Genomic DNA, 23,580 nt, shown 5'->3' with positions numbered 1-23,580 from the left:
GCTTCAGAACACTGTAGCAAATCTGCCATGCCTTCCATACCACAAAAACTATAGCAGATGCAACTATGAGAAATGGAACAAAAAGGAATGCCTCAGCCTCACACACCCAAAGCACCACTCTCAGCAGGAGATCTTAAAAGTACAGTGTATATTGTTTCATTTAGAAACCAAGAATAACATTTTCAGACAGAAAAACAAAAGGACAGAGACAGGATACCTTCCTTCTTCATCCAACCCTGTTCTTACTGTGTTTTGGAAAAAAGATAGAAAGGTAAAATAAATAAATAAATGGTTGCAATGAAATGTCAATAATTCAATATTGGCAGCCTCACAGATCTGGTAAGAAGGATCACTCAAGCAACTCTACCCATATATGACATCTTGTTTTAAAGAAAACACTAGGATTCACATTTTAAGTTTTTTAAAAGTACTATTAATATAGTACTCAGTGTCCAGAAATGGAGGCACTGAGGTGCTAAAATACATGCTCAACTACATCCATAAGATTTAAAATGTTTAATGTGCAAGTCTTGGGACAGAAATGATTAATTAACTATACACTAAAATTCGAAGGATGGGAATTTCTTCTTCATTTTGTGTGCTCACAGTAGCAGGTGAAATCCTCAGTTGCTGAAGTACAAACATCAGTATGCTTAAGTGACTTATGCATCATTTTTAAGGCAAAAATAGATAACAACACGACTGTGTACAGTTGCAAAAATATTTACAGGTATCATTAGAGAAGCACTATACTTCTAGCATGAAAATTTTAATTATGCACTTAGCAAAACAGTGATTTATTTGAAAAATGATCATTAAAAATGTAAAATTAATCTAGCTAGGATGAGTAGCACTGACATTTTTACCCGGGCCTCCACACTCTCTGATCTTTGTCCCTCAACCTCTATCACTGTAAGCTGTCCTCTCTCCCCCTGCCACTTTCCCGTCTTATTACACAGGTGCAGGTGTGCCTGAGCAGCCTTAGGATCCACACAGGAAGAAGCTGCAGTGCTAAAAGTATATGCAAAAGGTCCCAACAAGAAAAAATGGAAAAAACAGATCCTGAGAAATAAAATTAGTGAGAAGAAAAAACAAATTAAAGGCGCTATCTGCAGGTATCCAGGGATTTGCTCAGTCATCCTTGTCTTTCGCTCCGTGTTTCAGGATGCGCGTGAATTCGATGTAGTTGAAGTTGCCCTTTTTGTCGATGGGGGCCTCTCTGTACAGCTCATCCACCTCCTCATCCGTGAACCTGTCTCCCATCGTGGTCAGCAGCTCCCGCAGGTAGTCTTCTTGGATGAACCCTGGAATGAGACGTGAAGAGAGAAACGCAAAAGGGAGGCCGAGCCTCTTAGCCGGGGCTCCTAAAGCAGCAGCACAGACATGCCAACTGACAGGCAATTAACCAGTGCAGCACATAATATATTACACTTGCATCTGCACAGAAAGCCCCAAACAACTTCCTTAACTGAATTCTAAAGAAATTCCTTGAGTGCAGAGGGACAGGAAGTTTAATGCATTTCATACAGATTTTTGAAGACAGAGCCTGACCTGCTGTGGTATAACACTTATTTCCATCTACTGATCTTCAACGGCTCAGAGTGGAAAAACAAGTTCCTGTCACTGCTAGTCTACATTATACAAGCAATTCTCTTAAATGAACTATATTTTTCTTGACTTAATTAGATAAATTTGCACATCCTCTCTAAACTACTTTCCCCTGGGGACTAAATAACCACTCTGGCTCTTCAGCGCTGCACAACACTGTTGCTGGAGGCAGTTTATGTAGATACAGTGAACTCCTGGCAAGTGTCCAGGGAAGGAGTTTATAACAGAAGAGACTTTCAGGCAGGACTGAGCAAGTTACCTCAGGAGGCAGGAAGAATGTTTATGGTGGAGAGGTAAAGGTGGAGAACCCAGTAAAAAAGAGAAGGATGTATTATTTATTTTATGCTAAAAGAGCAGAAGACTTTTGAGGAAGTTAACAAAGATATAAAAAGGAGCAGTTTCTAGGTATCTTCTGCTAATTCCATTTTAACAGATGGGCAGAACCACCAGTTGCCAAATTATTACAGGAAAATTTAGAGATGAAAAAAGGAACATGCATAACAAAAGGTAGACAGTAGAATACAGAAACTGCTAAATGCTGAAATAAAACCAGCCATTCCTTGAGCAGCACAATAGTTGCTTCATTTGAGAAAGAAATTGGTTATTGGACTTTAGTTGGAGAAGTATCAATAACAGAACACATTAGGTAGAAGTAGGCTCCAAAAAGAAGATGCATAAACTCTGTGGAACAGCTGGAAATCATATGCAGACACCCACATCAACTGATGTAGATTCAATTAGAATGTGATTTTAAAAAAATTCTGCTTTGGAAAGAGAGTTGAATAACTTAAGCAAACAGAGTTCATTAGTGAGACAAAACCAAACAGGGAACAGGGGACCAAAAAGCAGTCAATGAGCATGACAAATTAGCACGAGGGTTGGTGTATGCTGGGGGAAGGGACAACATATGCTAATGAAAACAGCATCATATCCCAGGGTAGACCAGCCCTTGGCTACTGACTCCAGATGAAGAAGGCTAGCAGCAATCTTCTACTTCAAAAGTAGGGAGAATGTTCAGTTAGCCAGGCGCATCCTTATCAGGTCAAACCTTGGAGTTGTCTCTTTGCAGATGGGTGTAAAGAAGAGGAAAAAGGCAGCTAAACAGATTAGACTCTATTTCTGCTGTCCTACAGAGACCAAGCAGTGATGAGAGATGACACAAGGATTAGTATTCAAAGAATGCAAGGCCTTTGGTGCTGCAAGTTTAGCCTCAAGGACTTAATTGCTCCTGTCTGAATAGCTAGGTGTTTAAACACTGAACTGAGCTGCCAGACTAGGGATATACCACAAGTTTTATCAGCAGCGAACTGTAAAGCAAACAGGGCTCCTCTCCTTTCCAGGGCTTCAGTGTGAATGGGGAGTAACAAATAAATGAAGCAAAACTTAAGATTCAGCCTGTTGCAGGCAGCACAAAGCAGATGACAAGGCAGGATCAAAAAGCAAATAAAAAATACTCCAAATGCAGACAGATCCAACTTTTATACCAATTCCATAGTACTACATGTGATAGTAATGCTGAAGCAACATATCCAACCAGGCCAGCAATATAGGAAATGTAAGGAAAACCCAATGAGTGTGGCTACCTTATCCTCATATATAGTATCTGATTTGTGTTACTCCCTTTTAGAAGACCTACACTGATGTAGAGCTAGAAAATCAGGCCCATAACAAACACACATGTGGGAACCATGCAATGGAAAAAAAAGTAGTTTGACATAGCTGGATATGGTCTTGTATGTTTTTAAAAGGAACAAATGGATCAGAAGCCAAATCAGAGGATAAAACTAATAAAGGATTAACATAACGTGGGTTGTACAAATACATCAGACACTATTTTGAAGACTTCATTTTGACTATTATGAATCAAAACTCAATAAAACAGCATAACTATCTCACATGTTTTCTGGTTAAAATTTGAGGGTGGCATAAGACACAAAACAGACTGCATGCACAACAAACTATTATCCTCAAATCATCGTAGGACTAGACTAAAACATTTACCACACAGAGCTAAAAGATATTAAAATCAATCTTATCAGTATATGGGTGCCCAAACTAGTCACTTATTGTTTACACCTACACAGAAGGTTTCTGTTCTAAAGAACTGGTAGCACAACCATTTTCTCTATATTGTAATTCACAGACTCTTGTTTTGGTGCACATGAAAACAACCCTGTAGCATAGTGAGTCAGACTACCTGTGGAGAGAAAATAATTAACCCACTAACAAAACCTCCTTCTCTAGGAGATGGTAAAGAGATTTCCCTTGAGAGGGAGGAAGTCGATTAACATTTGAAAAGGCCTTTCCAACAGAAAGCCTGTTTACCTACACCTCAGCAGGAAGGGGATGCTCTTTGAAAAGGCAAAAGGTGCTAAAAATACACAGACTGAAAATAGCTGATGAGACGGAACAATATCCTTTGAAAGATTCAGAGGATATATCGACTGGTTAAATAAAAATATTGCAGTGGAAAGTTGTGAGGAAAGATACAGATGCAGTGTCGTCTCTGGTACAGAGGCTACATAATTTCAATGTGAGCTAGTAAGACAAGTTCACAACGTATCAAAGCACCGGTACTCTGTAATTCCACAGGACTGCCCTATGGATTCGTCCCCAGTTACTATACACTTCTCAGGAATCTTAGCCTAGGTGAATAAATAAAAGCATAAACTCTAACCTCAAGATTATAGGCACAACCATGGAAGTCTGATATAGTAAAGCTGAGCTCTTGTGTTTTACTCTTTCCCTTCATTTTGCTTTGCAAGTCAGTCCAATCTGTCATTTCTGTCTTCTACACCCCACCCGGTTTTTACCTTTAGACCACTAAGGCTGCAGCCCTTCCTGCAATCTGAAAGCAAACTGAGCTGCAGGTGAGGGCACAACATTTGTCCACAGAGCCATAAAGAACACTCAGCCAGATAAGGGTTCAAAAGAGTTTATGGAATCTTGACAGCCTGTCTTGAAATATTAAACATCTGAAGAATTATTCAGATGCATCTCAGACCTACTGCAGAGGGGAGACAAACCCAATTGTATAACAGATCATTACCTTTTCAATGCCACAGAAAATCACACACTACTGATGTGAATTCCTTATCTTAGAGCAAATACATCTTGTTTTACATTTTGGGGAACATACACACTGCCCAGTTAAAACACTCTTCTTCAAAGCCTCACAGAAGAACAGTCCTACTAGTCCTCCGTACTGACACAGAACAGCCAGACAGGTTTTACTCTCACCCTGTAATAAGCCAATTTCTCATTACTTAGTAGAATATGCCATCTAGGATTACCATCTCATACTTAATTTATAAAGGTGCAAAAATCAGCATACTGTTTAGAAACCGAAATAAACAACATAAAACCCCAGCCATATCCCTGCCAAGCAGCTGAGTTGCACCCATGTACCTGTTGCTTCTTCATCAAAGCAAGCAAAAGCATTCCTGATTACATCCTCCGGGTCGGTGCCATTTAACTTCTCACCAAACATCGTGAGGAACATCGTGAAGTTGATGGGGCCTGGAGCCTCATTCATCATGGCATCCAGGTATTCATCCGTTGGATTCTTTCCTACAAAGAAAGGGATTCATACTTGGCTTAGCTTTCCAATTGAAAAAGTCATGTCAGTACAAACTGAGCGTTAATACAAAAGGAGCATTAATACAAACTGAGACACCTCTCATATGCCAAACTCAGCATTTTGATTTTTACACCACAAATTCGCTTGGCAAGCATCAAGAGCAAAGGGACATTACCAAGGGAGGCGAGCATGTCGTGCAAGTCCTCTTTGTCAATGAAGCCGTCCCTGTTCTGGTCGATCATGTTGAAGGCCTCCTTGAATTCCTGGATCTGCGACTGATCGAACATGGCAAATACATTGGAAGTGGCGCGCTGAGGGCGCTTCTTGGTGGTCTTTGTCTTTGCCTTTTTGCTAGACATGTTGATTTTTGGACACTAGAGAGAGAAGGAAATACAGTAAATGCAATAAGATCAGAGTTAGGACTTAAAGGAAGAAGTACTATGGTTAATGGTAAAGTGCGCCTCTAACGCACTCCCATTTCCTCTCATCATAACGTAGTTCCCTAGTATTTTCAAGAAGGGAAAAAGAGAAGAAGAGACTATGGATAAATGAAAGACAGACTCATAAACCAAAAAAAAAGTCATTATTATAAGACGTAAATTAACTTAAATTTTAGTCTTCAAAGGTCTCTTACGCCGGCGGTGGCTGCGGGGACCCGGTAAGGAACAGACGCGGAAGGCAGGAAGCGGCCCCGGCGCCGGCGGATGCTCCAGCGCTTCCTGGAGAAACCATCGCGCTCCCGGGCCGCGGGTGGGGACAAGCGCCAGGAGAGGCGGCGGGAGGGCAGCGAGACGGCAGCCGGGGATTTTCCTTAGGGATCGCAGCCCGCCCCGGCTGCCCTGGGCGGCGGCCGGCTCGGCACGGCCCCTCGGCCGCTTCCATGCGCCCCCCGCCTCGGCCGCGTTGGCGCATCCCGGGGGAACTCGCTGCCGCCGGCGCTGGGGCCCGGGCGCCGCCTGCAGGGCAGGGATGGAGACAGCCTGTGGGAGCGGAGCTCGGGAGGGCTTCTGCGGGTCACCGAGAGCTTCCCGCGGGGTTCTTCTTTTGTACACCTAAAAACTCTGCACGCTGAAGGTGGAGCTCCGTTCCGTGCTCCTGGAGCCGGTGCGTCCCCAGGTTCACATGGTGGTGCCGCATCGGGGAGGTGAACGAAGCCTCCTCATCCTGCGGGGATGTCCTGCCCGGATTAGCAGGTGTGAGGTGTTATCCTTACCTTCAGTCTTCCTCCTGTTTCGCTTGAGGGCTCAGAAGAATTCCAGATTGCATCGTAAAGTCTTCTAACTGAGTGCTCCCGCAGGAGCAGGGCTTAATGCCTCTCGCAGCCATACACTGTAAGGCTCCTGGGAGGATTTTTTAAAATTTTTTTTTTGCATATATTTTCTTAATGGAAAAGGATGACACTTATTTTTCCATTCGTCATTTGATGTAGGATCTCAAATAAATTCGGGTACAAGCTAGTTTTAGTCGAGGAGGATGGGATCTGAAATTGCTTGAGAAGCAGTTCGGCTTTAGCCCACTTGTACATTTTTGAAATATTCTGAAGGGAATACTTATTCCCATTTGGCTTGTTGAAATCCCACATAAATAGCTTGGGCTTCAAGAAAACTGTTGTTTAGTGCACAAAAAGGTCCTGAAACAGTCAGATGGGAAAGCTCCGCTTCCAGATCATCATTCCTTGAATCCCCCTCCTTCCTGCTGCCGGCTCTGTTGGTGTACAGGCTGTGTCTTGGAAAACAAGAGCTCTTAAGGAGGAAAGGCATTGGCCAGGCATCGGAGTAAGTCACCCAAGGAGGATTGTGGTGGAGTCACCATCTCTGGAGGTGTTCAAGAGGTGTCTGGATGTGGCACTTGGGGATTGTGGTGGTGCTGGGTTGATGGTTGGACTAGATGATCTTAAAGGTCCCTTCCAACCTTGGTCATTCTGTCAAAGGAAAAAATAAGACACACAGGCTTTTGCTGAAATTATTAATTATATTTATAAATTTAAATGAACTACATTTAGGCACTGGACCTACTGAAATTAACATATAATCTAATATGTAATCCAGAGGTTGCAGTCTCAAAATTGAAGGGAGACGTTTTAATTGCCAAGAGGCCCAACTCTCTTTCCCTGCTCTCTTCTCAAATCAGAAGTTATTTCATGAGGGCTGAGAATTTGGCCTAATTAGCTTATAATGCTTCCCCAATGAATTTTAATATCACTCTTCTAAAGTTTGTCTCAAAGTGAAATAGAAACTAAGATTAAATTTTGCTAAATTGAAAGCCTATTAATGGAATAAGTTTTGGATAAAAAATTCTCTTCTTACTAGTAATGGCACATAGTTTCAAGATAATTACATGCAAAGTATGAGTGGGCAGAAAAGCAGCAGAAATATCAAGATATTAAGAGAGTTAATAAAATACTTCATGATAATGTTCAACAACTGAACTGTGTGTTGAAATTTAATTATGAAACATTATCTGATCTCTTGATCTAAACTTGTTTCATCAGTTACTTTAAATTGAACTACTGCAAACATGCTAGTCTGTCTTGTATTGTTTTCCATGCTATTAAAAGGGTGTTACATGATACCTGTCACCATGGATGTTGTTCTCAGCATTTAACTAATGCAGATATGGGGATAGGTACACTAATATTACTTGCCCAGTATGAGATCAGCTCTTAATGACAAAATTGCATGTCACTCTGTGTCTCTCTCTTAACCTTTGGTCTCCAATTTGTTGCATCATGGTGAAATGAGAAGCAGTTCCTACAGGCAGACTATTTCCTCTTCAATGTAAATCTAAGTAATTTATTTGATTACAGCATTCATCACAGCAATAAAAGAAATTTAAAGGGAAAAAAAAGGAGATTTGTTTTGCCTTCTATAATATTTGGAGGATAGCTCTTTAACTCATTGACATAAATGTTGAAAAGGAAAAAAAATAAGGGTCTTTTTTGTGAGTGTGGTGCTTCCTGAGAGCTGTGCATCAAGCATTCAGAATAGAAATGATCCTTTCTGAAAAGATGGTATAAAAAAAAATGCTGAGCTCTTAACTCTTCATTTTTTCTTCTTTCTTCTTCTTTCATTCATACTCCCTTCTCCTTTCTCATTTATGTCAGTCTTATTTAAGAAAAAAACCTTTTTAAGCAAAATGTATGAATTGTTCCTATCCTTTCTGTCTAAAATACTCAAATCCTTTGGTGCCATTGAAATGCTTGTTTTCTTTGATTTGTCAAAAAACCTTCAAAATTATGTGTTTCATACTTTTTATGACTGCTACAGACAGTAAGTAAGTTACAGCAAATCTTTTCCCTCCTTTCATTTAACTCTCTCCATGAACAGTTGAACTCGATGATCTTAGAGGTATGTTCCAACTTCAGCAATTCTATGATTCTATTTCCCCACCTCTGCTGAGTTACAATGACAGTGCAAATATTTGTGGTTAACTTGGTTGCTTAATGAAGCAGAATCAGTCTGTGTCATATGATGTTTCTTTGTGAATCTAATTAACTTTACAGGAATGGCTGCACTGGCTCACTGTAAAAGTCTGCCTAGATCAGTGCGCTCAGCTGCAAAGAGATGTGGATTCTGGATGTGGAAGGCAGGGAGCAAAGTCTTGGCAAAAAAATTCTTGAGACTGGGGATGGGGAAGCCCAGCAGCTGCTCTTTCCATTTCTGGGTTGGAGCACCACCGGGATGTGTCTACTTGGTTTTTGGATGCCTTCAAGAAATAATAAATGCTATGAGGTCTTCCCTACCAGGTCACTGGAGAGGTTTATTGTTTTGGATTTTTTTACCCAAAACTTGGAATCGTATTTAAAAAAAAAAAATCTCTCTCTATACCTCCTGTTCTTTCTGGAGGAAAGCATGCTGGGTGCTTTTAGCCTGTTCTTGAGGGGCGGGCAGCAGCAATGGCCTGTGCTGGTATTTAGGGAAGAATAAGAATCAGGGTAGCCTATGATATCTACCCAGAATGCTCTCCCAATATCTACTATTTTAGTTCATGGAGGGATAAGCTACCCTGAGCCAGATGTGGTATTTAGTAACCCACAATGAGCTTCTTTCATGAACTTGCTTAATATGTAATCCTTGACTTGGTGTACATTTAGCATCCACAATATGCTCTGCTGGTGTTTTCAGAGCCCTTTGCAAGGTTGCTATTTGTTACATGAACAACTGCAGTTTACTAATCTTGACCTAATCCAATGTTTATTCTATGCTCTAGACTTTGTATTGGAAGAAATACTAAGGCTGAATGGTGTGTCCACCTCTTTTGTGTTACTTTTGCTTCTAGGAAGCTCTTGTGTGTTCCACCAGCTGTTGCAGAGAGTCCCGCTTAGGTAATTTTTCTTGTCCAGAAGCCATTTCATACCCTTGGTCATCACAGAAGTCAGGCTGAGGATGTGCATAAGAAACAAAAGGGTCTGAAAAGAGAGACTAGATGAAAAAGCAGATGTGTGATTTCCACATTAAGAATTAAAATTGTGTGAAAGTTGAGTGGAAGGTTTTGCAGTTAGGAGATTTTTTTTTCTGAGCATATTATCGCTGTTCAACAAATGTTAATTACAGAGATTAAGTATTGATAGCAGAGTCAAATATATCCAAGTTCTAGGTCTAAACTATCATTTAATAGAAGCATTTTGTCTGTCAGCTGCTTCACCTGGTATTTTGGCTCATCCTTCTGCCTTTCCACCCCTTCGTCCCTGATTCCAGCTGGCATCTGTTGCCTCTGTCAAGCTATACCAAGTGCAGTGCAGTATCAGTCAGAGTGACAGTCACTCTTTTTGAGATGCTGAGAGTGTCACAAAGTTTTCTGGAATTTCTCCAAAAATAACTCCAGTGCTGTGATCCAAGGGGAAAACATTTGAGGAGTCATGAGTTAAAGAAGTGATTCTGAACATGTGTCTTCACTTGGGTCTCTTGGAGGGCCTCAGACTGCAAGTTATTCCCTGTTTGCATTCAATGACCTCATGAATAAAAATGGTTACTGCTTTCCCAGGTGGTCCCTGCCACAGGGTGGATGCTGAAGTGTGAAAAATAAAGGCTCTCAGAGAACGTAGTGGAGCCTATAGAAGAAAGAGATGTTCTTTCTCCATACTGAAAATTAAAATTAGCACTGTTTTGACTTTCTAGCAACTTCCAGTGTCCATGGCTGAGGAAGAGGCAAAAACATGAGTTCTCTAGAGCATTGTAAGACAATAATAGCAGGTCAAAGGATAACGCAGAGAAATTTAATGGAACATAAATAAAATGCAGTCAGTCTGTGAAATGTTATAAACACAAGAAAACAAACCTCGATATATTTATTTAAAACTGCATCTCACTCACTATATGAGTGGGCACTGACACGTGTTTGAGAGAGTACTGAGGGACTTTACTCAGCAGACACAGTACTCCTTGCATTCCCAGGTCCAAAGTGCTTTATACTTGAAGAACACAAATTAAAAACTCCAACTAAGCATTGAAAAGTACATTTTTGGCTGTTGGGCTGTTGATTTCTGCTGGGTTTTTGTTCCCTGTTTTCTATGATCAAAGTCACTGTACTGCCACTTGTGCTGTATGTCCTTCCCTTGTTTTTTATCATAGTCGATAAGTTGCAACAATTCTAGCCAAGTCTTTGTGGAGTTTTCAGCTCTTTCTGCACTAGTTTTAATCAGGAGTATTGCCAGACACTGTGATTCCATAAAGTCGAAAACTGAAATGCAAAAATAAATGTTGATGGGTATTCTTAATAAGGAGAGCTGAAGGCCTCCAATCTTTCAAACAAATGTAATTAATTCTGCTGAACCTAAGGATGTACATATGTGCCCTCTCCTTTTGTTAAGAGTTTGTATCTATCTGACAATGTGTATGTACAAATATGGAAGAAAATGAAATGTGCTCAATGCTTGGCTGAAGGTCTAAAATAGTGTTTTAAAACGTACCCAGAAAACAAGAAGCAGCACATTTAGTCGGTTGTTTGGCATGAAAAGTAAGCTGTTATCAGTTTTCTTATCAGCTGATGCCTCTGCCAGTTTGGTTGGCTGGTGGAGCAATTTCAAAATCAACATAATTCTCATGGGATGGGAATATGTTACCACTATTAAACCTTTTGCATTAGAAATGTTTAGCTCACATTTAAGGAAGAACTCAAAAGAGGGAAAAACCCCAGTGTCTGTGAGATACAAGGCCAAGTCAAGGTTCGAGCAACTCGTGTCTGATGCCAGCTCTACTTTAGCACATACTAAGACAGGTCTTGCAGGCCTCAGTTTACACCCACTCACTTGACTATGCTTGGCACAGGCTGGAAATTGTTGTGAAATACTGTCTTTTAACTCCCCATTATTCATAATTAAAAAGCAAACCAAAGCCTAGTTCAATATTTAGTGATACCCTAAAATAGTCAGAGTGAGGATTAAGGATTAAATAAACCTTGCAAAACTGAGCAATTTACAAGGATGCTAAAATGACTGCTACTGCCATCATCTCCTCCTTTAGGCACCCATATTAAAGTCAGTCTCGACCTGCCTAATCCTGTAGTATTTGTAACTGACTTTTCAAGCTTTATCAAAGTGCAAGGCTGCTTTACTAAGGGACTGAATCACAGCTGCATGGCAGGGGAGTCTGCACGCAGCAAGCAGTTGGGATTTTCCAGGAGGCCAGTTTGATTTCCTGCTCTCCTGTTAAGTTCATGCTGCTGAGAATCATGTAAACATCTTCCCTCAGATTTATTACATCGATACAAACTGCCTGACCCCTGAAGTCCTGTGATGCAGGGCCTATTATGTATGATCTCCAGGGAATATCACACTTCTGGGGTGAAAACATTCCTTGGCAGTGTTTTACCCATGGGCTGCAGAGAAAAGTAGGAAAAGCAACCATGTGCTGCCACCTTTGATTTTTTATCTTTTTTTTTTTTTTTTTTTTTTTTTTTTTTTTTTTTTTTTTTTAAGGTGGAAAGTTTACTATCTAGTATATCAAAGGTTTGGGAAAACAGTGATCTCTGAGGAGTTGCTGCTCAGAGCACAAAAACAAAAAAGAGCTGTGTGGAGGGTTTTTTTTCCCCCCCAGTATTACTTTTCAGTATTTCATGATAATTTTAAGCTGCATTTTGAGAGGCATTTACTTTTTGCCTCTGTATTGTTCCTAGTTTCTGCAATAGTGTTTCTGAGTTACTGTAATCCTAAATCATTTTTCAAAGGAGGAAGTTATCTAAAAATGACAGTAGGGTTTTGAAAAATTAAGTAAGAAGCCAAAATAGGAGCATGGGTGCATAAGCAGTACCAGTGGAGGATTAACTGCTGATATCTAAAATGTTCTTGACTATACTTTGATTGTTACTCACCGGTTATTTGGATTTACATTGTCTGAATGCCTTTGCATTTGTTGTTGTTTGAAAATCCCCAGGAATATCCCAAATAATAGATTAATAACACTTCAGACAAGAAAAGACCACGAGAAACATGTGATGACAAGATTTCAGATATTTTCCAGCTTTTGGATCGAATGCAGGTGTCAGGACACAAAGGCATGCTGTTAGTGATGCCCTGTGCCAGGATGGGGCTGCCGTGCTGGATTCATTTCTCCAGATACGACAGTGATCCTAGAAACAAGCGATCTAAAGATAGTCCCTAGGTCAGCAGTGAAACAGATCCTTGCTCCAGAGTGTAGGGATACCACCTCTGTGACATCCCTTAGCTGCTGAGCTAGTGTAACAAGCTGCTTTCATGATGTGAAATGCTTCGGTCATCTGATCACTGTGCCATAAAGATGGGTTTATTTGCTTAAATAACAAGCAGAAACAAGTGTAAAATGTTGCACATCACCTTTATCTCCAGCAACAGAGGGGAGAAGAAAAGGCAGCAGGCAGACAGCCCCTGGCAGCACTCGACACAAACGTGGTCCTCTTTGGAGGTTTCTTGTGCAGCCTCAGTAGCTCTTTGGCTTCATTTTGACCTCTGCATGTGTAGCCTTAGAACAGGGTAAGTGGGTCATGTAAAATAAATCACTGCTTTTCAGTAGTGCTTCACGGGGCATTACAGATCCCTGTGGCTGTAAGACTATTAAATGTGTGCATGAGACTATGAAAATAGTTTTTAATCATAAGCTTAATCTGGTGTAGAACTTGGAGACTGTTATATATGAACCCCGAGGGAGAGAAGATTAGGTTCTGAGATTTTGGCTGCAAAATGCTAAGGCTAAGTCATCAGAATTTTAAGCTGTTTCAGTGACCAAAGTTATTTTTATTTTTAGAAGTGAATTATTGATGACACATCCCTACAGCCCTCGGCACGCAACCTCAGCTGTCACATTCCGCCCTGGCTAGCTACAAAAAACATCTGATGCTCTTATATGGTCTCCTGGCAGGGGCTGTTGGCTTTGTAGCCTCTCAGTGGTTAAGAGGTTTATCCCCACTTGCAGGTTAACTGGTGTCCTGCAATAAAAAAAAAACAAACAGGGAAACTGGAACTTGAAAGGTTGTCATTATACTCAAACATTCTTGGATATTCTTTCTCAGTAACACATCTTCCTGGGTAGGTATCTTTACATGAGTACAGCTCCATCTCACCCTCTACTCAGAGGGAGCATCCAAGACCGACAAGGCAAAAAACAGCTACACCCCACATTTCAGCTGGCTGCTCAGAAAGCGAGAGCAGCAGTAGAGAGTATTTTTGAAGTGGACAATTTCCTCTCAAGGAGGATGCTAGGTTCACTTCTAAGTAGCTCATATTTACGATTTTTAGATCACTACTTCCAGCAAGAAAAATCCAGCTGGCACATCTGCCACTTACTCAGTGTAACATACCAGCACCTAACATTTACAGAGAAAACAGGATCAGGAAAAGAAGGGTTTAGGGATCCAGTGTTCTAACAGAAGTAAACTGATCTCTGAATGTTAACACCATTTAGACACTCAAAGGAAAAAATAATATCTTACATCTGTCCTTTGTGCAGGCTGCTTGCATGTATGCACACAGTATTGAATTGCACAGAGGTGACAGGATTAGTCTAAAGAAGTGACAGCATAACTTGTTCTCCAGCCTAATGTTTCATAGCAACATTTCAACAAGACAGTGTTTCCTAAATCTCCACTCTCTTGTCTTTGGCACATGGGCACTGCTGGTGAAAACTTCCATGCATACTCGTAAACTACTTACTAGAACCTTGCAGGTGTCATATGGAGAAATACCTCAGCAGCCATTACTGAAGAGCACCAAGATAGTTAAAAACAAAACTTTCAAAAAAAGGAGCAGCTGTGGCAACCTGAAGTAGTGTAGAACATAACGTGGGTAGGAGAAAAAGAAAAACTGAGGCTAAGTTTGTTAGCAGCTAAAACACAGAACTGGGAAAAGAATGGTTAAAAACTCAATTTTAATTAAGCCTGTAAGTGGAAAAAAACACCCTGGAATAAAAAAATAGTCCGCCTACTGAGTATACGTTGTCAAGTTATTTACAAACCTGAAGCCAGAGTATTTTTCAGAGTTGCCATAGGGGAACACAAGCAATATTAAGTAACCAAGCCTTCATGCTACTACACACAAAATGAGACAAACCCACCTTGCAGAATAAGCTGTCAGAGCCTTTACAATCCTTTGTGCTCAATTCCTACTCCTTGGGGTCTTAAGTCGTGTGATATAGCTGAGAGCAAGCTTTCTGGATAACAGGTCATTATTTTAACTGATAAATACATAGGCAAAGTAAATTCTCCTTCTGCTTTCTAACTTGCAGTAGCCAAGAGAATGAGGCACACAGAAGAGCATCATCATACTAAGAACGAACAGAACAATCTTTCCCTTTTCTTTGTATTTGAGACAACAGCAGCACAACTGGGTCTGAAAGACTGTGCTTGGTTAAAAGCCATCTTACCAATATAGCTGAGGAAGATGTATTTTAAAAAGTGAGAGCAACTTCAGGACCTGTAGGGTTTTACCAACTTAATTCTCAGAACGACTTGACTCACATTCTCACATGCAAATTAATTAGGTGTAGAAAAATAAAGCTTTATTTAAGTTTTCTGGCCATGTATTGCTGTTAATTAGTGCCAGCACGGATTCCTTTGCAGAAGCCTTCAGCAGAAGGCAAAAAATATGCCTAATTCCCATTTACTGCCAGCATAAAGACTTAGCTAAGAAAGAATGCACAGTTTTGACATGAAAGTACTGCTAGAAAACCCATCAGTATTAAAAGGATGCAAAAGCTGGGCATGGTATCTGCTTAAGAATCAGATGTTCCTTGCTGGCCATGAGGCAGTTTTAACAGTCTTCCCTAACGACTTCTTTGGTTAACTACTCACACAGTAGTCAGATCCCACTTCAAAAACCTGAGATGAAAGACTTCTGCAGCTGCATTTTTAAAGATGCCAGCAGATGCTGCTAGGAGCATTTCAGAACCCTGTGACACTGAACAAAACACTACGAAAATGAATTTTCTAGCTTGACTTGCAACTGCAAGAAAAATACAGTGAACACACCTGCTTTTGTAAATGTGTAATAGAAATGTCATTCTTCACAAAAGATATTGAGGTATTTTATCTATATAGCAATCTTTATTTCAAAATGGCATTTATTACAAAAATGTAAAAATCCAGCAAAACCAGAAACATTGAGATTATTTTCCTGGACTATCAACTCCAGGGAATGTTTGTCCTGTAGCCTTTCCCTCACAATATTTTCCCCGCTTCCAGTCTGATTACAGGTGCAAATGTGCCTAAACGGCCTGGAATAGATAAATATATTGAAAAAGACAAAAGCTTTGGAGCTAAATGCATGCAACAAGTTCTATCAGGAAGAAACCGTTAAAAAGAAACGTAAGAGTTGAGATAATCCGCAGGTATCCAGGGATTTGCTCAGTCATCCTTGTCTTTCGCTCCGTGTTTCAGGATGCGCGTGAATTCGATGTAGTTGAAGTTGCCCTTTTTGTCGATGGGGGCCTCTCTATACAGCTCATCCACCTCCTCATCCGTGAACCTGTCTCCCATCGTGGTCAGCAGCTCCCGCAGGTAGTCTTCTTGGATGAACCCTGGAGCACAGTGCAGGAGGGCAGAAGAGGAGTTTTTACATTTATCTGCTAATACATGGGTGATAATTTCTTTGAGTTCTTTCCCTCAATTAAAGATACTTACAGTCCTTGTCTGCCAAATGAAAACAACGCCATTAAAGACTATTACTAAAACTGCCAATTACAAGGATTCAATCAAACCAGGCATCTTAGTTTGAAAGGTCCCACTACTTCAAGTGAAGACCATTTTATGATTTCCCTCTGCTGTTCCAAATATAAAAATTTGTAAGTATTCATACTGGACATCCTTCCCTACAGCAGGGCTACACTCCCAGTAGTACAAAGAGCCTTCTAGCAACTCTGCATTTAAAAAATCACAAAGGGGAACAGTTTGCCTTGAGCATTCCTATTGAAAACCACCAAAAAAAAAAAAAAAAAAAAAAAAAAGTCATGGAACTTGACTACTAACACTCAACAAGGGCATGAAACACAGGAAAGTTTACAACATTTCAAATTGATCTTAAACCAGGGTAAAACTCAGATTTACTGGTTGCAAAGAATAAATTTTTGGCATTGTTTATTAAACAAACGGGCTTGTCTAACTTGTGGTTGCTTCTATCAGCACTGTGAGTCACACAAGAATTTTCTTGCATTCATTTTCTTCTTCTTTTAGTGCAGCTTAACAGAGGAAAGGTGGATACAAGTTGCTGACAGAAAACAAGTTCTTCATAAAAGTGTAACAGCTCACAAGTTCTTCATAAAAGCACAACAGCTTTGAAAACAATGATTCCCCTCATAAAAGTGGCCTCAGAGGTGAATTTTAAGTTAGGAATAAATTAAGGCCCTAGTCCCCAATCAGCAGCTTTTATACCTTCTCCTGTCTTGAACAACAGAACTGAACTGCCAGAAATTTGAAATTTTTACAGAGATTGAAAAGGTAAACTTAGCAGGTGAGGATACAGGCATGATTTTTAGTCTGCAGAAATTAAAATTTTTCAAGTTAAAAAATTCATCACCGCTTCTATGAACACAAGAATTTATTGTTATAAAAGTAAGTAGAAATAATACATATACTCTGTTGTTTCATCCATGTACCTGTTGCTTCTTCATCAAAGCAAGCAAAAGCATTCCTGATTACATCTTCCGGGTCGGTGCCATTTAACTTCTCACCAAACATCGTGAGGAACATCGTGAAGTTGATGGGGCCTGGAGCCTCATTCATCATGGCATCCAGGTATTCATCCGTTGGATTCTTTCCTACAAATAAAGGGATTCATACTTGGCTTAGCTTTCCAATTGAAAAAGTCATGTCAGTACAAACTGAGTGTTAATACAAAAGGAGCATTAATACAAACTGAGACACCTCTCATATGCCAAACTCAGCATTTTGATTTTTACACCACAAATTCGCTTGGCAAGCATCAAGAGCAAAGGGACATTACCAAGGGAGGCGAGCATGTCGTGCAAGTCCTCTTTGTCAATGAAGCCGTCCCTGTTCTGGTCGATCATGTTGAAGGCCTCCTTGAATTCCTGGATCTGCGACTGATCGAACATGGCAAATACATTGGAAGTGGCGCGCTGAGGGCGCTTCTTGGTGGTCTTTGTCTTTGCCCTTTTGCTAGACATGGTGGCTGTTGGTTCTAAGGAGACAGAAACATATCCAAGATTTAGCCTTATTAAACCACATTACAAGTCCTTGGGGGAAGGATGGGTATAGGGACATCAAGTTTCATGTTATCGGCATATACCCCAAAGTGCACATTTACTTCGGTATCTCCTGCTCCATTTTCTTTCATTCAGACTTCACTTGCTATTAAAGCATAATGTCTTTGAAAATTCAGGGACTTCATTCAGGGGCCTATTGGCACTGCAGGCCAATAGCACGCTACATTAAAAAACCAAAATCAAATCATAGCTCTTGAAATGAGACTCACAAAGTGTTTGCATTGCCAATTCAACACTCCACCTGCATCTTCCACAAATTAAGAGTATATACTGAGGAGTTTGGGAGGCACTGTTGACGTACCACATATAAGGATATGTGCTGCTAAACTAGCACAGTGGTTAAATAGATCAGACAGTATGATAAACTAACATTTTGGAGGGAAAAAATGTGTTTTAGGTGCTGAATAGCATTTTGTTAGAATAGCTGCCTTTGAGAAACTGAGAACACTGACTTGGTTCAGAAGCTTCACATTGCTATTCCCTACACAGTGTAAGTACTACACAACACATGCAAATGCCAGCATACTCTCTTTTAAATTAATTACTGGCATAATAGCTACAAAAATGTGAAGACTGTTTCTTTTAATGTACCAACCCTTAGAAACATTTATATATTTTTATACATTTTCACATATCACAGGTATACCAATGTCATTGTTTCCCCTGAAGCTGTCAAATGAAGAAATAAACATGGTAGATTATAACACTAACACACTCAGGGAAGAAATGAAGCTTTTAAGTTAACTGAATCTATTTAGCTGGGAAGATACATGTAGTGTTCTAACTAAACGTATGACAGTACAAACTCAAAAAGCTGAGTCATTCACTGAAAGGCAAACACAAAGCCCTCAATATTGCTTTTGGATCAAAGTTAGACCCTCTTTAATGTTGTTTCCAAAAGTCTCACAACCTCTGCTTGCATTAGCTAAAACTGAAGTGTAATCCATACTGCTATAATCCTTTATTATGCTCAAAGTGTTATGCAAACCAGATTCCTTCCACCCTTGATTCTGAATTTTTACTGAAAGCACCTGTAGCAAATGTCTCTTGACAGAAGACGTATTTAAGCTTCACCTGTAATTGCAAGAATATCAGTATTCTGAAATTTACACTAAGTATTAGTTTTATAACTTAGAAACAAATTATCTAGTCAGAAATGCAATGCTAATCAGAGTCATAGCACAGTTCTGTTTCTCAGATAGTTTGCTCAAAGATAAGAGTATGCTTAGACTCCCAAAAAGTAAGACTGAAGTCACTAACTGGGATTCACCCATAAAAAAAAGGGAGTAAAATTAAGCAAAGTAACTCCCTTACACAACCAACCCAATATGCAGGCAAAAAGCAGCTAGTATTTGGTTTGTTTAACTAAAAGGAAAGACATTTTACCTTGCTTTGTATTAGATACCTGACAGGGTGTACCAAGCATCTGGAGCATAAAAGGAAATTCCATGGTTACGTCCCTCTCAGTCTGTCCACACAGACAGCTACTGACTTCCCCTGCTAATTCCACACTTTTAAATCGTGCATCTACAACGTTCTTCTGACGTAAAAAACAAACCATTATGTCTCGAACTAAAAATAGCCCTGAAATGCAACTGCGCATCGCTCAGCAATGCAGACGTTCTCTTCATTGCACTCACTAACCACGAGCTACCCGAGATGTCTGGCCTCCACAACACTGCAACAAATAAATGTGAACTCTTGACATCAAGATATTTATGTATACAGCTGACAACAAAGGTAGTTTGCTTTCAAGCTGCAGCCAAGGGTTGTGCATAACTTCCGTGGTTTTCTTACCTCTGTAAAAACCCTCAGGCAAGCTTCTGCTTAACTCTGGATTATTGATTAAGAGTTCCACTACTCAAAATAGAGTCAAACAGTATCTTTTAATAACTCTTCTCTGAAATAATGCAGTTTTGAGAATATGACCCATTCAAAGTAAACAAAAAAGTTTACTTTGCATGTGCTCATGCCAAGTGAATTGATTTTTGCCTTTTTGCTTTTATATATTCCCTATATTCTTTACATATATATTTGTAGCTCCATAGCCTATTCGTAGCTAACATTTTACAAAATACATTCCCCAACAGCTCCAAGGCCTGGGGGTCCAAGGCTGGATTCTTTGGGGAACTGAGGTCAAAACAGCTTCCCGAGACACTTTTTCATAAACAAAGTTTAGTTCCTGTCTAAAGGGGGAGGGGGTTCAGAAGAGGGTAGAACCAGGGGGGAATTACCTCATCACCTATGTCTCTAACTGGGGATTCTTGTCAGTTACGCTAATTTGCTGAACATCTAAAACTGTACTCCCTTTATGTTACAGTGTGCATCTTCAGCGCTTTTTCATCCAGCGTGCTGTGCACCATAAGGATCCTAATAAAGGCAATCCCTTTTTATCATCTGTGTCTGGCCTGTAATTTTAAGACCAATGAAAAGGCATCAATGTTGCAAAGGCAGTACTCCCAGCAAGTCACTACTGCAATTCTCTCCCCTAAACTCAATCCTAAGCAAGAGGAGGTAAAAGCAGACTGCCAACACATTCTTTTTAACTCTGTTCAGAAGATTGACCTATCAGAGTATATTTTACTAGAACAAATGAAAAAAGTGCCAATGCTTGCATTACTATTTTCTAAGTTTCTCTGAACCAGGCTTGGGAATTCCTCCAGTCCCAAAGAGCTGTCAGCCTAGCCACAGAGAAACATCAGATCTCACAGGACTGCAGTGCCTTTCAGCACAGGTTTGGTGCAGCTATGCCTGAAACACTGCACTCAGCTCCAGGAATCTCTGTTAGAAAGAGGGTGGTACATTTTGAAACATGTTCAGAAAACCAGCCATCAATACAGTTAGCCAAAGAGATCAATTTATGATTTAAAAGTTCCAAAAGTATTTGCACTTTGTGTTATCTCTCTGTATAACAGTGAATGATGTAACGAGCCAGAGCTAAGCTCATTTGAGTCAAGCATCAGACCCCTAATTTTAGAGAAAGTAGAATTTAACCTGATAAATTCACCAAGTCATTAAACAAAAAAAAAAAAACCAAAACAAAACCAAACAAACAAAACAAAAAAACCACCCACCACCAAAAAAGCCCCCCAAACCAGCCAACCAAGACCCAACAAAAAGATCCACACCTAAGCCAATGCTTTTATAATTGAAATAGGGTTAGTAGAGGCTGCAAATAGAATTTCAGTAGATAAAAAGTGGGAATACTTCACATTAGGTAGTGCAAGTCATGACATGCAGGTTTAGTCCCTGTTGTTTAATACTATGCTGATACTCTGAATGGTCTGGGCCTTGTTTTGGAAGCTGTCCAAGAAACTTCAAATGTAGGACCTTACCTGTGAGACACACCATAAGATATTTCTGAAAATATAACCTTCCTTTAGGAAGATTTTCACATATTAAAAAAATAATAAATAGGTAGTGGTGCTGCTTTGTGCTGCCTGTACTGTCTATTGCTCAGTCAAGCAACAACAGTGGATATCAAACTACAGAAGCGCAGATAGTCATCCTGTGGTCCCTTCCTCTGGGAAAATGATAAACCCTTGGGAGACAAAAAACCTGGGCAACTAAAAATTTTGAGCCAGGCAATAAGCTGTGAAAATTTACAACCCACTAACAGTGGTTTAAGCTGGACCTGTTCAGAAGCAGTGACCAAAAGTTATGCTTTGGAAAACACTCTCATGTTTCAACATTGTGAATATTGTAATAATTGCAGTATCTGTCATTCAAAAAAACCAAACCACCACACAATAAATCCCCACAACCCATAGCCAAGGAAATCTCTAAACTAACTGAGACAGAACATCAAACTCAAAAGTCAACCTCAAAGCTAAATCCCACATTCTGTCCACATAGTCAATTACAGCATCACATACAGTCACACATCCCTCACAATCTGGGCGGCAACAGGAAGAGATAAGAGCAAGGTGCTCTCCAGCAGATCTGTGTCAAGGCTCAATAAAGAGCAGATTACACTTCATAATAGCAAACGAGCAAAAACCAAACCCTACGCTGTCCCACCCAGTCCTAAAAGCCACTCTAACACACTCCTCACTAGCAAGTTTCTCAAAACCACTTACCTCAAAATCCAGCGCCAGCGAGTCAACAGTCTGTCTGCAAAGGAGAAAAAGAGGCTCAGAGGTGACCTTATCGCTCTCTACAAACAACTGAAAGGAGGGTGTAGCCTAGTGGGAATCGGCCTCTTCTCCCAAGCAGCAAGCGATAGGATGAGAGGACAGTCTTAAACTGCGCCGGGTTTAGGCTGGACATTAGGAAGAATTTCTTCGCAGAAAGGGTGATTAGACATTGGACTGGGCTGCCCAGGGAGGTGGTGGAGTCACCGTCCCTGGAGGTGTTTAAGTGAAGACCGGACGTGCGCTCGGTGCCATGGTCCAATTCACATGGTGGTCGGTCACAGGTTGGACTGGATGATTTCAGAAGTCTTTTCCAACTGATTGATTCTGTGATTCTGAGAGCCCGGGAACCACTGCACGCAGTCCCCTGTGCGGCTATAGTTATTCCAAAACACGCACAGGAAGAGACAGACCCAGTCCCACTACCTCACCCTCTTCCGACCGCAGCACCTCCTAGCCCTACCCTTCCCGTGCTCTAACAAAGCCGAGGAAACACCCGCAGAGGGCTCGATGTGGCCGGGAGGCAGCCGAACCCTTCCAAGCAAGGGAGACAAATAGTATCTTTTAATACAATTCCCTGCAATGATGCATGAAATGCAGCTCGTCCCCGCGGGCATCATCCCCGTCGCACCGGGCCCTGCCCGGCTCACAGGACGGGGTCAAGGGGCCCGGAGCCGGGGTCTCCCCCGGCCCCAGCCCGCAGGGCGGATCCCCGTCAAGAGCAGCAGCACCGGGACGAGGCCCGAGGGGAGCTGCCCCAGCGGCGGGCGACGCCGCAAGCGACTCTGGCTCCGCAGGCGACCTGCGGCCCGGGGACGCCCCCACCCCACCACCCTCCAGCCCCAGGCCCTGCGGGCAGCGGGCGAAGCCCCCCGACTCACCCGGCGGCGGGAGACGGTCCCGGTCGGGGAGCGGCTAGAGAGACACTTCCGGAGAGCGGAGCGGCCACCGCCCCGCCGAGCAGGAAGGAAGCTGTGGGCGAGACCATCCGCGCATGAGGGGGAGGTGGCGGCATGGCTCATCGCTTCGGCCGCCAGGCGCCACGACCCGTGTCGAGGAGAGGACCCGCGGTGGCGCGCGTGCTTCGCGTTCCTTCCCTGTGGTCTTTGCCTTCCTTGCAGGAGAAAGTCAGAGCCCCGAGCTCAGCCCCTCTGCCCTGTGTGTGTCGTCCCCCCTGTCCCGCTGAGGCGTTGGTGCAGCGCGGTGTGGTCACCGCATTCCAAGGGCGAGGGGCGGAGGGAGCTGCGCGCCTGCCCTTGTAAGGCAACGGCGGGAGTTTCCTGCTCGCGCAGGGGGGCGGGGCCTCACCCGCTCGCCCCGCCCCGCCCCGGGGCTCGCCGCTGGGTGCGCGTCCCTCAGGCCTCCGGCGCCGCCAGAGCCGTGTTTCGGCCTCCTGCGCCGCATTCCCGAGGGGCTCTGTGCAATGGGGGCTGCCGGTGCCCCGTTCCCAGCTGCTTGTGACTGTTCGGGGCAGCGCGGGGCGGGGCGGGGCGGGAGCCGGTAACACAGAATCACAGAGCCGCAGGATGGGTCAGGTTGGGAGGGACCACAGTGGGAGATCTGGTCTGACCTC

At 41.9% G+C, this 23,580-nt stretch overlaps 2 protein-coding genes across 3 annotated transcripts; both read right to left on the bottom strand.

Moving 5' to 3' along the window:
- Window positions 1-501: 501 nt before the first annotated feature.
- Window positions 502-5,893, bottom strand: LOC121665791 (myosin regulatory light chain 2, smooth muscle minor isoform-like). Its single transcript, XM_042030566.1, has 4 exons — window positions 5,823-5,893; window positions 5,364-5,562; window positions 5,017-5,178; window positions 502-1,304 (listed from the first exon to the last, which is right to left on the bottom strand). Exons 2-4 carry the CDS (start codon window positions 5,545-5,547, stop codon window positions 1,132-1,134), a joined length of 519 nt encoding a protein of 172 aa, XP_041886500.1. The 5' UTR covers window positions 5,548-5,562; window positions 5,823-5,893; the 3' UTR covers window positions 502-1,131.
- Window positions 5,894-15,669: 9,776 nt separating this feature from the next.
- Window positions 15,670-22,989, bottom strand: LOC121665779 (myosin regulatory light chain 2, smooth muscle minor isoform). 2 transcript variants are annotated; one of them, XM_042030552.1, is made up of 5 exons: window positions 22,889-22,989; window positions 21,954-21,987; window positions 17,592-17,789; window positions 17,245-17,406; window positions 15,670-16,170 (listed from the first exon to the last, which is right to left on the bottom strand). In XM_042030552.1, exons 3-5 carry the CDS (start codon window positions 17,773-17,775, stop codon window positions 15,998-16,000), a joined length of 519 nt encoding a protein of 172 aa, XP_041886486.1. In that variant the 5' UTR covers window positions 17,776-17,789; window positions 21,954-21,987; window positions 22,889-22,989; the 3' UTR covers window positions 15,670-15,997. The 2 variants fall into 2 exon arrangements, with proteins under 2 accessions (XP_041886486.1, XP_041886478.1); XM_042030544.1 differs by lacking the exons at window positions 21,954-21,987; window positions 22,889-22,989 and adding an exon at window positions 19,261-19,492.
- Window positions 22,990-23,580: the final 591 nt, after the last annotated feature.

This window comes from Corvus kubaryi, unplaced genomic scaffold (assembly GCF_017639235.1).
Source record: "Corvus kubaryi isolate FWS band 111438036 unplaced genomic scaffold, C.kubaryi_AGA036_p1.0 132, whole genome shotgun sequence".
NCBI classification, from domain to species: Eukaryota; Metazoa; Chordata; class Aves; order Passeriformes; family Corvidae; genus Corvus; species Corvus kubaryi.
This window is presented reverse-complemented; position numbering and strand designations above follow the sequence as displayed.

Excerpts from the sequence above, each read along its gene's own strand:
- LOC121665791 (XM_042030566.1), bottom strand. The coding sequence starts at position 5,547 with ATGTCTAGCAAAAAGGCAAAGACAAAGACCACCAAGAAGCGCCCTCAG. Across the intron at positions 5,179-5,363 it reads CGACATGCTCGCCTCCCTTG|GAAAGAATCCAACGGATGAA; the intron begins GTAATGTCCCTT and ends CTTTCTTTGTAG. Across the intron at positions 1,305-5,016 it reads CTTTGATGAAGAAGCAACAG|GGTTCATCCAAGAAGACTAC; the intron begins GTACATGGGTGC and ends GTCTCATTCCAG.
- LOC121665779 (XM_042030544.1), bottom strand. The coding sequence starts at position 19,477 with ATGCGCAGTTGCATTTCAGGGCTATTTTTAGTTCGAGACATAATGGTT. Across the intron at positions 17,790-19,260 it reads GGTATCTAATACAAAGCAAG|AACCAACAGCCACCATGTCT; the intron begins GTAAAATGTCTT and ends CTGTCTCCTTAG. Across the intron at positions 17,407-17,591 it reads CGACATGCTCGCCTCCCTTG|GAAAGAATCCAACGGATGAA; the intron begins GTAATGTCCCTT and ends CTTTATTTGTAG.